The sequence below is a fragment of the Protopterus annectens genome, chromosome 4.part1 (assembly GCF_019279795.1).
Source record: "Protopterus annectens isolate FY-2018-M chromosome 4.part1, PAN1.0, whole genome shotgun sequence".
In the NCBI taxonomy this organism is placed as follows: domain Eukaryota; kingdom Metazoa; phylum Chordata; order Ceratodontiformes; family Protopteridae; genus Protopterus; species Protopterus annectens.
In genome coordinates, this window is record NC_056734.1 from 510,690,681 (window position 1) to 510,708,993 (window position 18,313).

The 18,313-nt window shown below is 39.1% G+C and overlaps 1 protein-coding gene across 2 annotated transcripts in view; it reads right to left on the reverse strand.

Moving 5' to 3' along the window:
* The window catches only part of LOC122800943 (ephexin-1-like), an 822,598-nt gene that overhangs the window by 171,850 nt on the left and 632,435 nt on the right, over nt 1-18,313 (reverse strand). For both annotated transcript variants that reach the window (XM_044070328.1, XM_044070327.1), the window contains 2 exons: nt 2,481-2,633; nt 1,676-1,805 (listed from right to left, as the gene is read on the reverse strand). In XM_044070328.1, the coding sequence (XP_043926263.1) occupies nt 1,676-1,805; nt 2,481-2,633 (283 nt within the window). The remainder of the gene's footprint in view (nt 1-1,675; nt 1,806-2,480; nt 2,634-18,313) is intronic.

Below are 18,313 nucleotides of genomic sequence, written 5' to 3' on the forward strand. Positions count from 1 at the left end.
TCAATGTGAGGCAAGGACAGTTAGGAGTACCAGGATTCATTGTGAGGCAAGGACAGTTGGCAGCAGAAGGATTCATTGTGAGGCAAGGACAGCTGAGAGAGGCAGGACTCATCGTGAGGCAAGGACAGTTGGGAGCCGCAGAATTCATAAGACAAGGACAGTTGGGAGCAGCAGGATTCATCATGAAGCAAGGACACTTGGGAGTGGCAGGATTCATAGTGTGGCAAGGACAGCTGAGAGTGGCAAGGACAGCTTGGAGTGGCAGAATTCATCATGAGGCAAGGACAGCTTGGAGTGGCAGGACTCATTGTGAGGCAAGGACAGAAGCACACGAAGAACAAATTGCTCATATAGCACTAAAAGTTGCATTAATCAGAAAAGCTAAGGAGCTAACTGTGCATTGAAGAAAAACATACTATAGTGTCTGTCATCTGTGTGCTTTTTTACTTCATCTGTTTCTCTTTGGGTTTGAGTCTGTCTGCCTCAGTCTCTGTAATCCCCGTGGCTTTCTCCTGAATGTCTTTACATGTTTCTTTGGGTATGATTCTGTCTGCTTCACTCTCTGTAATCCTCATAGCTTTCTCCTGTATGTCTTGTGTGCCTGTAGTCTTTTCTATGTCTGTCCCATGGCTGTCATGTGCACCTCTGCAGTGTGACTATTCTGCACATCTGTAGCTGTTGCCCTGTCTTGTGTGATGGGGTCAATTTATCTACTGTGTCTTGTGTATTTCAGTCTTGCTATAGTGCTGTCATCATCTTATGTTTGGGAGTATGTGTGGATGTCTCTGTTCTGTCCTGCTGTAATGCTGCCTTCATCTTGTGTGGGTCTCTGTGCATTCTTGCTGTAATTTTGTCCGAGTATTGTGTGCCTCTGTCCTGTATAGTGTCTCTGTCCTGTATAGGTAGGTGCCTCTGTTCTCTGTGTGTGAGTCTGTCTGGGTGTTCAGTCTTGCTGTAGTGCTGTCTTTATCCTATGTGAGGGAGTATGTGTAGGTGTCTGCGTACCTCTGTGAAACTGGCTACATTGATGCGGTACAGAGGCTTGTTGCAATGTAACAACATTGCTACTAAATGCCAATCAGTGTGTGTGTGTGTGTGTGTGTGTGTGTGTGTGTGTGTGTGTGTGTGTGTGTGTGTGTGTGTGTGTGTAGCTCTGAGTGGCTACCTTGTCATAATGTAACATTGGTACTAAATGCCAATCAGTGTGTGTACCTTGGCACTACAAGTCTTTGTAATGGTCTGAATGTAGTAACACTATACAGTGATCGTTAAATGGTGCTGCCAAACTTGACAGGGAAGGAGGTGTGACAGCAATGTGGTCATACTGTACATTCTTCTGGGTAGAACCCCCAACTTGAAACTTGTTGGAGACCCCCAAAATGCCAACACTGGCCCTGACAGTTATCCCTGGCCAGCTACCTCATCAGCAGTGATCAATCAGCATCATAACTTCAGTCTTCTCTTCTGCATTTACAGAATAAATTCAGACATGCATAAGATAAACACAAGTCAAAAAGGAGCAAAAAAAAGTAAAGTAGGAAATAGTTAGGATCTGCAGTTTTAATACTAAGCAGGACAAAACAAAGAGACTTGATGAGCTCTAGTTATGTTGTTTTTCTGTCATATTGTACAATTATTACACGCCCTAATGCAACACATACAGAAATCCACTTACCTCTGCAAGAATCTTCAGGCGTGTCAGCCTCTGAAATGGTAGTACAAGGAAGGATTTTAGTGGAAGACGGTTACACCCTGGGTCCTCTTGTAATCTGGAAATCACCTCTGCAAACTGTGGCTTCTCTTTCCTGTTTAGCAGTCAAGGGGAAAAACACAATGAAAGTTCTTGTTCAGTTCTTAAGAAACTGACTTGCTTCAGGAGTGTTCATGATATGTTGACAAGGGTAGGGATTTGTTAGGGTATGGTATCAGCTGATAACTTTTATTTATGAGTTGATGCCCTGTGCCCCAACACTGAAGAAAGGCCTAGGTAAATGCCGTGGTAAGGTGCCCGAACCCACATTCTGTAAAGAGCAAATAAGCAGACTTGTTTCTTCTTACTTCTCAGAGTGAAGAGTGCTAAGCAATGTGAGAAAATAAAAAGTATAGTCAATGTCTGCAAGCAAATTAATGTTAGGCTACCTCCCCCCAGACACATACAACAGAAGACTGATGATTGCCATCACAGGCTTCCTGTACAATAAAATTCCTCTAACATGGAAATTCATACAAAGATTATCTCAAATATGTAGCATATTCTAGAACCAAGTCCCCTACCAATATAATTAAAAATGATCACATAAAAATGGCAAGATGTCCCTAACTACAACAATAAAACTAAAGATATAGTTACAACAGTTTGAAAACAGGAATATTTTTCCTTCCAAACATCACCCAAATGATTGAAGATTTAAACATCCCTGGATCTTGTCACTGTAATGCAGATGTCAGTTAATACATGTGACGGAATCATCAACACTTACATAAGATTATGGAAGGTTCTATCTTGATAAGGTTGGTTGCGAATGTAGTCGATGTACACAGAGAAGTTGTTCTTGGCATGGTGCTGTAAGATCTCACAGGTATTTGGCATAAGCAGATTCTCCTCCAGGTGGGATTCCAGGTCAGTAAGAAACCTAAAAGTACAAGTAGGGAGTATGAACTAAAACTGTTCTGAAATCACAGATAAATACAGAACAAACATGGAAGGAAATGAGTGACTCATTTTGTACTTCTGACAAAGATATGCTAAGTAGATTTTTATAATGTGTGTAGCCAGCACTTACCTGATCTCAGGGCTTGACCTAGGCCCTGATCTCAGGACTTGACCTAGGCTCTGATCTCAGGACTTGACCTAGGCTCTGATCTCAGGACTTGACCTAGGCTCTGATCTCAGGACTTGACCTAGGCCCTGCTCTCAGGACTTGACCTAGGCCCTGCTCTCAGGACTTGACCTAGGCCCTGCTCTCAGGACTTGACCTAGGCCCTGCTCTCAGGACTTGACCTAGGCTACCATTACAGTTGATCAGGAGGAAAATGTTAAGAAGGGAAGATGGCCTCATTTCACTCTTCAGGAAAGATTTTTTCCCACAGGGACTGTCCAACTCCGCATTTCCTGAATACTAAATATACACTTTACTACTACACGTATACAGAAATACTTCTCTCACTCCAAATCAGATGACTTCAGAGTCCTTACATCTGGAATCTGAGAAATTCTGTGGGTGCAGAGGTGCTGCTGAAAAGTGTTTTTCTGTGACAAGCTTATGTTTTTTACTTTATAAAATTTGAACATATTCAATTACTCAGGTGTTACACATTCAGGTTTAGCAAAAATACTTCATCTCATTCCTAACATTCAAGAGGCACTGTACATATGCACTGCTTGTCAGTTGTTGGATTCCTGCAGCCATAGCAAATGATGCTACGTTTGAAAAGCTGTGTGCTACTAAATACTCAAACACTGAGCTGCTGTGTTAATAGGACAGTGATGTGCACACATCGCCCGGAGCACAAAATGCATCTCAGGCATAAACAGGGATGTTCTCTATATATCAATAAGTAACAGTGAGTGTTCCCCATACATGGAGCATGGGCAAGGAGTGGCCATGCATTCAGTCAGAATGATTGCCTTCAGTGTGACTGATTACATTATGATTGTAGATACCTGATAAGGTCATTGTCTAGAGACTGCAGGCACTGTAGTATGTATATCAGGAGGATAAGCAATGTATCCACTGTATACTGCTGAATAATAAAACAACCCCACACACACACACACACACACACACACACACACACACACACACACAAATTCATGGGATATACTTCTTTAATTATTCTTAACCAACCAGAATCACTGCAGGCTTCTTTCCTCCACCTGGCGAATTCTGACAGAAAGCAGTTGGAATGGATATCTGGATAAAATCTCTTGACCCTTAAATATCAAATTTGTACCAACTTCCTTTGAGCTCTTAAGTCACATTATGGAATTCAAACAGAAGTCCGAATGGAGCGATGATAAGTCAGCAAGCAAAGGGTAGTACTGCTGAAATTGAATTCATCCTCAAGTCTTGGTGAGTACCTTCATGAGGTGGACCCATTTTTTCATAAAATCTCACCAGGACGACACTGATATATATACTGTATTTATATAGCATATATCATCGACAAAAGTAGGTTAAAAATGAAAAAAGCTGGGTGCACAAGACCCAGGATAAAAATGTGCCCAATCCTTGTATGCACACTAGTGCCAAGAAAGGAAAAGATGATAGTGTAGAATCTTCAAAATACAAAAACATTCCTACAATGGGGCCAGGCCAGGCCAGGCCCTGTTGTAGAAGGAAGCAGTAGTCCACAAAAATCACAAAAACCGATAGGCCAAAGAAGAACCATAAAGACAATAAAGTAATAAAGTAGACTATTGCGGACAAGAAATAAATTAGGTATTGTTACTGTTATGCAAAAAGCCTAGAATTTCCAGACACAAGATATACAAAATGATTAAGAGAAATTAGAGGAAAGAAAAATACTTTAACAAGAAAAACTGTCAGAAGCTTCAAATAAAAATTTGTTTTCATTAATACAACAGATTTGTGAAAAACAGTATATAGAGCAAGAAACTTTGATCTGTTTGGAAAAAAAGCATCTGAAGAAGTGTAAAAATATAAACAACAAAACCTGGAGATTTTTAAAAAGTATAAAAAATATGGACATGGGAAAGAAAGAGATTTGATAAGGTGTAATATTTATGCAAAGGAGAAAGACAAATTAATCAATATAAAGAAGGCAGTTCCACAGATATTCAAAGAGAAATACAGGCAAAGGCATCCAGATATGGAAAATTTCACAATAAAAAAAAATAATATCACAAAGAGGGAATGTAGAAAAGAAGATTATTAAAGTAGAAGTTAAAAAATAGAAGTTGATGTTATGGAGTGCCTGCGAAGTGAAGGATTTGGTGTAGAGGGTCTAACACAGGTACATCACAGCATGATGGAGCGAGTCCCCAAAGTTAGGAGAAGTAGAAAGATCTTGAGAATCTGAAAAAGAAATATGGACATGGGAAAGAAAAACAGATTTAATATTTATGCAAAGGTGAAACCAAAAGAACCAATACAAAAAGAGCAGCACCAAAGATATTTGAAGAGAAATACAGGCAAAGGAATCCAGACATGGAAAACTTTACAATACAAAAAGTAAAACAAAGAGGAAAAGTAGAAAAGGAGATTAGTAATGGAGAAGTTAAGGAAATAGAAACTGAGTTTATGAAGTACCTGTGAAGTGAAGGATTCAGTGTAGAATGTCTAATTCATAAAGTACCACAACATGATAGAGCAATGGGCATCCAAATTAAGGGGAAACCAGTGGAATGGGAAGCAATTGGTCAGGTGCCATATGAAGATATTTTGGAGCCTTCCATAGGAAATCAGTATAAACATTCACTTGAAGCTGAAAAGCAAGGGAAGGAACAGGAATCTGTGGAAACTCTGATGCAGTCAATGTTGAGGAGTGATAGGCCAGTGAGTTCCCATATGACAGAACAACAGAAGACACAGGATGAAACTGAAGAGAATGTGACACAGGAAGTTGCTATAGAACTTTCTATAGAATGCCCACAGGAAATGGAAAACAAAAAATGTCCCTCAGTTTAGAAGAAAATGAGTTAAGAAAAGAGTTGTTTGATTTAATAGCTATAGATAGACATATTAAGATCAATGAAAGAAACAGACTGCAGAAGGTCAATAAAACTCAAAAAGAAGTTTGATAAAACAAATGAATAGATAGACATATTAAGATCAATGAAAGAAACAGACTGCAGAAGGTCAATAAAACTCAAAAAGAAGTTTGATAAAACAAATGAACACAGTAATTAGGACTGTTCATAGAGATCCATGTGATATAACAGAAGTAAACAGGATATATTACTGTGCAGCTAAATTAATAACTGATAAAGTTCTACCACAAGAACACAGGGTAGTGAGGGAAAGGAACGGGAAAAATACCACCATGGAAATATCGACTAAAGGAAACTATAAAAGCAATTAAGACAAGAAGCATCACTGTTAGAGGAATATAGAAGAGGGAACAGATCAACATAAATATTAAGAAAGATAGACATGATAAAAGCAATGTGCAGTATTAGAACAGATCAGAATCTATCATGCACTATCCAAATATAAAATTAAAAATCTCTGTAAACTTAGAAGATATGCAGAAAAATATAAAAGGAAAAGTATAAAATAAGCAATTTATTGATGACCCAAAAAGTTTTATAAAGAATTGGGGAATAAGGTAAAAGGAATTGAAAGACCGCCAAAAAAAGAAGAAATAAATACATTTTGGAGAAGTGTCTATGAAGATCCTGTGGAACATAACAAAGATCCTACATGGATAGAAGTAAAAGAAAGAATAAGAAGTTTAAAGGTACAGGATATGAAATGGGTTGAAGTAACAGCCATTGAGAATGAAGCAATAACTTGCCTTCCGACAGAATATAAACTATGCATGGGAACTGACGCCAACAGAATTTATAGTCATTTAGAAGAAAACTCAATTATAGCAGTAGACCGAAAGGGCAATAAAAGAAAATAATATGGAACAACAGATCATTTGTTGTTAAATAAAGTCATAGTGGAGAACTGTAAAAAGGGGAAGAAACTAAGTATGGCATGGATAGACTACAAAACAGCATTTGATAGTATCCCACATTCATGGATAAGAGAGTGCTTGGAAATGTGTAAGATACACCCTACACTGATCAACTACATTACAGTGACCATGAAACAGTGGCAGACCACTTTGCAATTAAGCCATGATAAAGGACAAATTATTATCCCAGGGATAAATGTAGTGAAAGTTTTAAAACATGAGGAAAATAAATCTAAGATGGCTTCTCTGCTTAATCTAGCAGAAACATATTGGCATCAAGCAGGAATGGAAATCAAACCAGAAGTAGATAAAATCAGGCAGCAACTGAATGTGCAAAAAAACAAAAGAAAGAATATAAAGTGAAGGATCAGATGAGAAGGCAAGAAATGTGGAAAATTCAGAAATATAGTTACACATATAGAAAACTTCTGGAAGAAACTCATGTTGATCAGGAACGAATGCAGGAATGGTTAAGGAAAGGTGAATTCAAACAAAGAGATGAAAGGTTAATATTGGTGGCCCAAGATAGTGGGCTACATGCACGCTGATTTACAAAGCCCACTAAACATGTGGGAGAAACAGACAAATTTAGGTTTTGTAAAACCAAACTGGAAACAGTTGCACACCTTGTTGCTGGTTGTTTCATACTAATAGCAGAAGGACTATATACTGAAAGACATAACAATATGGCAAGACTGTTGCACTGGGGATTGTGCAAACATTATGGTGTTGAAGTGGCTTAAAACACTTGAAGCATGAGCCACAAAGCATCACAGAAAATGATGAAGTTTACATCACGTGGGATCACCCATTACCAATAGTTCAAAAGACAGATGATAGAAAACTGGATATAGTGGTCCATGAAAAGAAGACAAAAGTAGCATTGATCATTGAAATCACCACACCCAATGACTACAGTGTCTTACGTACAGAGAAACACAGAGTCATAAAATATCAGGATCTGCAGGCAGAAAAGAGAGCAATGTGGAAGAAAGATACCCAGACAGTTCCAATAGTAGCAGGAGCAATGGGTCTTATTAAAAAGAATTCACAATTGTATTTAGATATGTTACTAATACATGTAACCCCATACGAATTACAGGAGGAGTCATTACTGGGCACATTGCAGGTGCAGAGAAGAGCACTTTTGGCTGACATCAAAGAATGGAGCAATACTAATTTCATGAACTTTAATTGTACTTTGACTTAGGAATGGGGTCCATTCCTGTCATGGTAATAGAAACCCAAAAGACTTGGAGAAATTAAAAAAGGCAGTCTTGTAAGGATACTATCAAGCACTTTTGTTTTGAACTCTGCTGTCAGGGAATGTTCACTGTACCCTGCAGGATAAAATAGGCTGTCATCTTGCATTAGGCCCCATCTGTAATCATTGTGTGCTTTCCATGCTGGGGAATTCAGTGAGAGAGATGGCACTTTACAGGAATACCAAGGGACACTTCTGTTCTGCTACCATCTCTAGAAATGCCCATTGCCCTTTGCAGTGTAAATAGGGCAGGATCTCCAGTATGCCTTATGTAGATTGCTCCAGGATCCCCATGTTCAACAAAAGAAATCTGACAGGAGTAAGTATGCAGTTACTGAAAGGAGTTAACTTTGACATAGTATTCCTTACAACACTGTGGACTCAGCCGAGTTTAATACATTTCTAACATGCTAAAGGAAGCTATTTTCCAGAGAAAAATAAATATAATGACCAGGATAGAAGTATCTATCTGTTTATTTTACATTAAAAATAGAGATAGACATCTAACTCTTATAGCTCAGTTTAAATGAGTTCATTTCAGCTGTATTATAGGATTTTATCATAAAGCATTTTATAAAACAGGTGAAGTTCAAGCAAGCAAATGATAAACAAGAGTTACAAAATAGCTAAACTAAAATAAAAGAAGGTAACCCGGTTGTACTGCAGTTATAGTTTTGAAGCCTGACAGCACTTGGCTCTCCAGTTTTTGCTGAGTGCCTGTGATGGGAGGAAGGCTATGTTCATTTACACCAGATGCTATGGCTTCCTCCTGTATCAAAGACATGCTCTAAGTGAATTGGCGATGCTCCAAATTGTCTGCAGGTTTGCATGCCATGGGGTGTGTGTGTGTGTGTGTGTGTGTGTGTGTGTGTGTGTGTGTGTGTGTGTGCGTGTGTGTGTAAGCCTAGACAAGTGACTGCATGTTTGTGCCCTTTGAGGAAAAGGCGCCCCATTTAAAATTTGCTTCATTGTCTTTGGCCCATTGAGGACCAGGATAAATTCAAGCTCTCCCATGATCCGGAGCTAGATTAAGCATGTTAATGAAGAATAAAAACAAAGTGCACACAAAGTTACAAGATGCTTAAGCTGCTTCTACTGGTATTTTATGTGCATGTCTTTTAGTAACTACATTTTAGCTTTGTTTATATAACAGCTCTCTGAAGCATTCCAGTTCACTGGATTATTCCCTCAGGAATGTGGATTAAGCTACAATGTATTCAATCATAACATACATTTACAGAAGGATGTGAGTAGAGGAATTGTATCATTTTTACATACTATGCGATTACATGAACAGTATTTCAGGATGCCATTGCTCCTACACATTATTTACTGCTGATACTGACTGCATCCCTTACTGATCATAAATGAGCTCTGTGCCCAGAAACATGCTACATTCTTTTGCTATTGCATTATCCATTACTCCACTTGTCTGTCTGTAAAGAAACATGCTACTCACCGAATTTATAAATTTGCCTGCCAATAAATCTACACAGAAATATGCTGCACATGTGGCTTTTACATTTAATCAAAGCATGTAATTCAAGACCTACAGACATTAGATATACATACTCTAAGACCATGCTGACAGACATATTGTGTAAAGTGTGGAAAAAGAGCAAAGTATGCTAGTACAGTATTAGACAACTGTCCTAAGCTTCTTTTTTGGATTCACTTCCTGCTTTTGTTTCTAATAATTGTCTGCCCCCAATTCTCCACTCCCCAATAAATCTACTTCAGTGCTATCTGATTTAGGACTTGTGGCATGGCAGACCTTCAAAGGGGGCTAATGTACTTCTCTGCTGTGGTTCTTGTTCATGGCAGGCAGCAGGAACATTGTTAGCAGTGTAAGGGATTTCAGTCATAGCTTCATACATTTGTACTAGCCAGATGGTTTGAACAATGATGTATAGTCTAGCCATGTACCCTAGGAAGTGTCACCAGTAGGCCAACATCCCTTCTTGATAAGGGCCATAACACTATCCCCAGGGTAAATTTATGTCAACCAATTCAATCACCATTTACCTTGCAAAGGAAGTTTATTCCACAGGTAAGTAATCCTTTTGGGTAATGAACCTATCCCTCCAAGAAGTCCATTTTTTTATACAGTATATGTTGAACACTCTAGAATGAGTTTTTCTAATATTTCAATGGTGTTTTCGAGTTGGGGGTGTGATCCAAGATGGGGGGCATGTAATAACATCAACTGTAATGTAAAGATACCTGTGTGCCATCTGAGTTTTACATTATCTTGTATGCAGAACCTCCTGGGCCTTACCCAGGAGTCATGCAGTACAGTCACAAACCCATTGCTGTGCAGCCTCACCAGACAGGAGCCAGACCAACAACTTCAGATATGTATCATTCAGGCGTACCCTGCTATCAATATAAGAACATTTCTAAATGTAGATCGCTGGCAGTGGAATCAGACTTACTGCCTTCTGTACCATCAGACGAACTGAGCCCCAAGCAATGTCAGCTGATTTGCATTACCAGACAATCACAACTTCTGGGTTAAATGTGTACAAAGAATACTATAAGTGACCAGGTAGAAATTATCTGGCAAGACTATTTTAAAGTTTGGACAAGACAGAACACTTCCAAGAACACTTCCAGACAGGAAAGCATCCAAATTAGAACCCTGTTTAAAACTCGCTGTCTGCGCTCCTTTTGAAATGTATTGTTTGTACCATACAGGTATTGCTGGCATCATACTCAGTTTATTTCTTGCAAGGTTACCATATAAAACAGCTGACATTACCTTCAGACTGTGCAGGCAGTCTTCACTTTTTGTAAATAGGAGCTACAGTGATTTTTGATAAATAGTTTGGGCTATAGCCGCTGCACTATGTTGTGGATATACACAGCAGTCAAAGGACTGCAGTACACCATGGCAATATGCAGTCAGACACTTTAATCAGTTACCGATTATTCTGTGTAAAATAACAATGGGTAAAATTATATTGCTGCTGGGAAGTGCATTCTGTTTAGAGGTCTTGTGTAAATACGATGGACTCCACAGAACACCACACTGATCATGACAGCCTATACACGGATGTTTGCCTACAAAATATTTAAGTCGGTGAGATGGTTTTACAGCTTGCTGCAGTATTTTTTTAGTCTACATTAAACATTTGTCACTGGGATTCATACTACAGTTATGACTGGCTTTTTGCACATGGTTAAGGGGAATGACTAATTTCAAGATGATTCAGTACTTGTTACTGATAATTATTTTAGTATGTGATAGGGGAAACTGTAGAACACATAACGTGACTTGTCACTATGCCAATGAAGAAGAGGCCACATTCTCTCCGTCATTTAATCTCCACTCTGCTTTGTCTGGTGTGTTTGAACAAGGTAAAGCTGGACACTGCCTGCTGCAGGGTTCTTTGTCTGCATTTTCACCATTTTGTCTGCATGTGGTGAGCAAATGGGTTTCTGCCCCAGGTACATAGGTAAATACTATGGGCTATTTTAAGCCAAGCCAGTTTCCCTTTGGTGTTTTAATTAACCTATCCAGTTTGGTGTTGGCTTAGCCTTACCCATCCCATAGTCAATAATTATTTTTCACCCTTAGTGAGAATAACTGAGATCATACCATAGATAATTTGAAGGGACTCATGCAAGGGATAAGGCATTTAGGACCTGCCTCTGTCCATTAGTAGTACAAGGGGCAGTACTGGAGTAAAATTTCTATTACTCATACATATATCCAAGTTGGACAGGGATGAGTGTTGTTCTACATGGATGGGGAAGTCTGTTCCAGAGCAATGGTATTCCATGTGAGCTACATCTGTCTCTCCAAACCATTCTGTTGATGCTGCAAAAGAGGTTCAGCTCCATGGACAGAGTATTTGTGATGACATTTCATTTTCTGATTTGAAGTAAGTCCATCAGTATTAGGTCAAAGGATGCCTTGTATACCAGACACAAGTCACCACATAGCAGTCTGTAGGATACTGAGTGTAATGACAGGTTTTTAGTCAGCCCATGTAGGTCATATTGTTTAGGCCTTGTATCCTTTTAGCAAGGTACCTCTGTGGGCATTCCAGTTGTTTCATGTGTCTGGACATGGGGACTTATACTCAATGAATTTCCTAATGAGGGCTGAGTAAAGGGGGGACAATGACATCTCTAGATTTATTTGCAATTCATTTGTTTATAAGCTGCATAATATAAATTAATTTTCTTTTGACAGTGGACACATGTTTGTTGAACATTAAGTCACTGTCCACATAACTCCAATGTGATAGTTCCCTATGGTGGATAACTTCCCAAAGGACACAATAATGCAATTTTTAGCATTTAGTTTTAGTCCATGATTCTGGAACCATTTATTTATCTAGGATATGGGGAAAAAAGATTTAAAATGGTACAATATTTATGCAAACAAGAAAGCAAAACAAACCAATACAAAATAAGAAGCACCAAAAATATTTGGAGAGAAATACACGTAAAGGCATCCAGATATGGAACATTTTGCAGTACAAAAATAAGACAACAAAGGGGGGGGGGTAGAAAAGAGGATTAGTAATGAAGAAGTTAAAGAAATAGAAAATCAAGTCCCTACTTTTCAAGTTGGATGGCTAAGTCACTTAGGTTCATAGGTTCATACAACAGTACTAAGTTAACTGCCCTTGTGAGCCATTTTAAGCCTAGCCAATTATCCCTTGTGAGACTCAAACCCTGCACCTTGTGTTTGTAAGGCTAACACCTTAACCATTCAATGACTGTTCCTGGCTTGCAGTCATCAGCAAACTTACTCAGCCAGAGTCCTGTAGTATTGGCTTTTACTTAGATGCCAAACAGGCTGGGTACCAGCACTGAACCCCTGGGGACTACACTGGTAACTGGTCTCTTTGTGGAGGTATTGTCCCCTATTTTGATGATCTCTGCATTTTATCTGTGAGACAGTTGCTAGTCCAGCAGGTGATGTAGGGGTTTATTCCCAGTTTATTTAACGTTTCTACTATGCCTGAGTAGGGCCAAAAGTTTTGGCCGGGTCAAGGTATGCAGTATATACTATTTTAACTTTCTCCATTGCTTTGGTGACCTTTTCAAAAAAGTGCATCAGGCTGAGTAAGCATGATCTGCCCTTGATGAATCCAAACTGAGATGGGTCCAACATTCTTGTATATGAGGCTGGTCAGACTTTCAGGTCAGTAATCACCAAGGAGTGGAATAGGTCCTCCTTTATGCAGGGGAGTGACTGTAACTATTCTCGATTCACTTGTTACAAAGCCTGTATGGAGGGTGAGACTGAACAGTGTTGGTGGGGGGTGGATAAAAACCATGCTTCATGCAATTTAAGGTGCAACCAGGGATGTTGTCAGGACCCATCAATGCAGTATTTTTAACATTTGATAACATTTTTATGGTATGGTCTCATGTGATAGCTAATTGCAAGTTAGTTTCAGGTATATCTTGTGGAATAGAGTGAAAGGAGAGAGGCGTTAAATTTGAGCTGAATTTAGCCTTAGCATAGGTAACTTCATTCACAGTGAAATCAGCTAGAGGCATTGCCGTGTTGGGCTCCTGAGATTATGAATATAATTAAAAAAGGCCTTCTGATTGTCCGCGCTTGGGTGGCCTCAGTCTTGGTTTTGGTGGATTTTATTAAGCTAATTAATTGTTTGCTTATTTCAGCAATGAGGGCGGTTTCATTCTGGCAATTATTTTTCTTTCATTTGGACAAAATTCTCTTCCTTTTACTGTAAAGATTGTTGATATTATGATTTCACCATATGGGGATTTGTTTTTTGGGGTTTGCCCTGCCCTTGTTCCTACAGGCTACAGCTGCATCTCCGCATTTGTTTGCATGTTGGTATAGTGTGGCGGTGCATGTTTCTGCATACTAAGTGGAGTTAACTGGATTTGGTGGGGATTTTGAACTTGCTAATGTATCATTTAGGAATAGATGGTTGGTCTTAGAGAAATTTCTAAAGGCTGCTTGGGTAGAAGGGGTCTGTCTTCAATTTTATTTCAAAGGAGATGGCTTTATGGTCAGATCTAACAAGTGATGAAGATGCCCTGGGCATGGTGCAAGGTGTCCTCATGTTAGTAAAGGCAAGATTCAATATGTTATTCCCCCAGGCAGAACTCGGATTAATGTTTCTAGGGTATCTGCATTGACAAGTCCAGGAATGCACACTAGTAGTGGTGTAGCTATTAACGTTTTATAGTTGGATAGTTTAGATCACCTAGGAAAATGATACTGGGGTTAATACTGAGAGATTCCAGTTCCTGTAACCAGACATTGCTGCTTATGAGTGTCACAGAGGGAGTTCTACATGGGACTGCTCTGATGGTTATATGGTCTTCAAGAAGCTCTAGTGCATCATGATACTTTACCAGCCTTGATGTGAGTTTCTTTTGGATGAAGATTAGGACACCTCCATCTTTTTTCCCCTCCAATGCAAGAGCTGGTCTAAATGTGTGAAGATGCTGCAGAGCCAGAGTGCTTTCCATTTTAAACCATGTCTCAGTAACTACACAGGTGCCTAAATCACCCAGGTGAGAAGGGCTTGCAGGGAGTGAAATTTCTTCTTTAGGCTCCTAGCATTGATCAGTAACACCTTCATAATTTCCTTTCCTTGCTTCATTATATTAGTAGGTTTTATCAGGCTGGCATTGTCTAACAAAGACACTACAGGGGCGGATAATTTCTTTGGCAACAATCATAACCTTTGTGTGATGAATAAGTGAATTACTCCTCAGTAGATCTGCCCTCTCCTCATATGCCTTACTACATGTGATTGTAGCTTTCTGTCGGGACTGCTGATGTCCTGATATTTTCCAAGGTTTGTCTTACTTGTAGATTGTGCCTTTCACTTTTATCCTGTGTTTGATGGTAAAGTAAGTACAGTATGAGATTCATGCAGAGACTTGCAGTTAGAGTGAGTATAAACACTGTACTCTAAGGATGCTATTTATTACTTTGCAATGTCAATCTCTAATGCAAATGCTGCCATAAAACATTCAGTCCCTTACCAGCTATTCTATTTTAGGGCTGCGGGGCAGATGAAACCCATCCTCGCACTTAGTGGGTACAGGCACAGAAACTAATTCTAGATGGGATACCATTGTATCACAGGAGACACATGCATCTATCAGCAATTTTGAGGATTTTCAATTCACGTACAAAAGATCTTTGGGATGTGGGAGGAAACTGAAACTGGTAAAACCAGCCACACTGGCACAGGGGTGATATGCAGACTGTTGCACAGGGAATAACATGCACTGTGAAGTAGCAGTACTATACCTAAATTCCACTCCAAGCTGTAATCCTGTTTGTCTCTGCTTCTTTCAGAGATATCAAGGATGACATTGCGGACACCACTTACAGAAAATGTCTACAGTCCCCTGCAGTATAACATAGGCCACTAGCCTCCAGTAAGCCTCATCTTGAATTATTGTGGGCCTACAACCAGGAATTCAGAGACACAACAATCGTCAGGTACTGAAAGCAGTACAGACAGTGCATTATTGCTTATAGCTCTAGAACTAATGAATTTCAATTGTATTAAATGATACAAGTTCAAATAAAAATACAATAAAATTAGCAGTCAGGCAAAGTACACAGACCACAAAGCTGCCTGTGTGTGCTTTTTAAACATTAATAATAGTGACAGACGGTTCACCCATCACTGGGGGAGGGAAGCAACTCTGCTTCACCTTTTGGGTAACATTTAAAGGCAGTACTGGGTGCAACACACATGAGGTATAAGCCCACCAAGCACCTACTGCTGGTATTACACTGCATTAGCTAGTAGTGTCATGTGTGTCATGTCTGTTTCTCCCAGGAATGCAGCATTTATACAGCTCAAGGTTGCTTTAGAAATGCACGTTGGGACAGCAGACTGCTTTCATTAAAAATATGTCTTCAGAATAAAATCCATCAATTAAAACCAAATGTTTAAGCCTTTAAAAAAATCATGATTATACTGAGCCAATCCATGACTTAGAACTCAGTAAACCTCCCTTTATACTAATCACATTGTTAAAGCCTAATTTAATAATAAAGAGTGAGTTGTCAAAATAATTCTTTGGTTTTCAAATATTTTTCATAATAATTTGTATGGATATCAAAAAACACATTTTACAATAACAAAAACACAATTATTCAAATAAAAGCCGTAACTCATAGTGTACTTCGCTAAGTTATTAATGTTCTGTTATATACTTGCATAACTGTGTCCATTCTTTTCTGATAATTTCCATACAGATTTGTCAACATAACTGTCACAGGATAAAACATATAGCTAGGTATATAATAACTTTCATATAATATGTGCATTGTCCATTAGCTGCAAACACTTTCTCATTATTTGCTACATTAAAATAGGAAGAATTATTTATGTATCGACAATAACAGCAGGACCCGCAAGGAAAGGTACCATATTTTCCTTTTGTACTTACGCTCTCACTCCTAGGTGTTGTAAAAATGTCTGACTGTCAGCCTTTGTTATTAACAAAACTAGAAATTTCCAGCTTTATTTTAGCTAACTCCTGATTTCTGAAAAACTACTTTCCAGTTATTACAGACAGTATTTGTGATGCCCTTTGAATCTACTGTGTAAGTTGAACTGAATGCTCGGTGGAAGGTCTTATCCATTTTTTTCATTTTTTTCCTATTGTCTGTTTTAATATAGGCTGAAATTTTGTACATCTACTTATCTCTATTTCTTCCTTTACTTGTTAAATCGTCTGGGCATCTTCTGTCGACAAGGACTTACTAGGCTATGGATCTATGAGGATCTTATGAGCTTAGCCTTACATTTCCCATGGTAGTTTTTTAACACTAATTTTCTGCATGAATAACTCAGAGGCAGGCAGAATAAGCATGTGTTGGTACATTTACTTGTTGCTCCTATCCATAAGGGACATGGGTGCTAAACAGGGGGTTCATTTGTGGTTTCCCATCCATTCATCCAGATTACATTTGAGTAGAGTAAGAGAAGTTTGCTTTGTGTGGCGTGGAAGACAGTTCTATAGGTGTGATATTCTTTGTGATACATACCCTCCAACATGTCCTATTTACATTACAAAAGAGAGTGAGATATCGTGATCATGTGTTGATACTACCACTGGACTTCCAAGTAGGTCTGACAGAATATGGCCTGTTGAGGCTCAATACATGATGCAGAGATCTCCTCTCAGTGGCCTGTAAGATACCAAGAAGAGAAACAAGGCTTTGATATAGTCTGTGTAACATTTATGATTTAATCCCTTGATTTCTTAAGTAAGAACTCATTGTGGTCATTCCAGTTCACATGTGATTATTAGGCTAATGACCCCAGAGGGCTATTCTAAGCCTAGCCATACTTCCTAAATGTATGTGACAAGTTTTGATGCCCTAGGCTTATTTTAAGGGATATATATAGGCTTGATTATGAGTGGTTAAGCCTTTACAAGCTGCTTCTGTTTACAAGAGACATAGGTGATAGACTAGGGGAAAACTTTCGATTTCCCATCTACTGGTCAAAAATTATGCTTTAATTGAGTTAGGGAAAAACTCTGCTTCACATGGATGGGAAGTCTGTTCCAGAGCGGAGGTAATCTCTGAGGCAGATACCTGTCCCTCCAACATGTCCTATTATGTTGCAGATGAGGTTTAAGTCCATAGATCAGGTCATTCTGATGCTATTTGTTTTGCAGATGTGCAACAGTCCATTAGAGCAGGATCAGAGGATGCTTTGCAGGTCAGGCATACATCACCTCTCATCAGTCCGTAGGAGACTGAGCACAGGGATAGGCATAGGGATTTGAGGCAGTCTGCATAGGACATCTCATTTAGGCCATTTACTGCTTTTATGAGGAACCTCTGTGGATGCTCTAGTTGTTGCACATGCCTGAACAGGTACTTAGGAACATTGTACTCAATGATTGGTCTGATAAGGGCAAAGTACAATTGTACCATGACATCCTTGGACCTACATGCCATACCCTTGTTTATAAGTTGCCCAATATGGAATGATCTCTATACTCCAACAGGCAAATGATGGTCAAGGGCCAGGTGACTGTCTGTGCATTTTCCCAAATCCCTGATGACTGGGTCTACTCTTAAGGGTGTATTATCAATACGGTATTTTACAGGGGTACCAATCTTCTCAAAGGATACGATTATGCATTTCTTAGCAGTGATTTTTAGATCATGGCTCTGGCAGTTAGTAATCTGCTTCAGACCTTCATGGAAGGTATTTGTGTCTTTGGAGGATTTTATGACTGCACCTATTTTGCAAATGTCTGAAAACCTGGTTAGACAAGGGCCTTTGACATTAGCCTTGACTTCAGAGAAGCAGTTGCCAAAAAGGAGCAGCCCCAGAACTGAGCCTTGAGGAAATCTGCTAGTGACAGACTTCTTTGTGGAGGTAGACTCCTGTAACCTAACTACTTGGG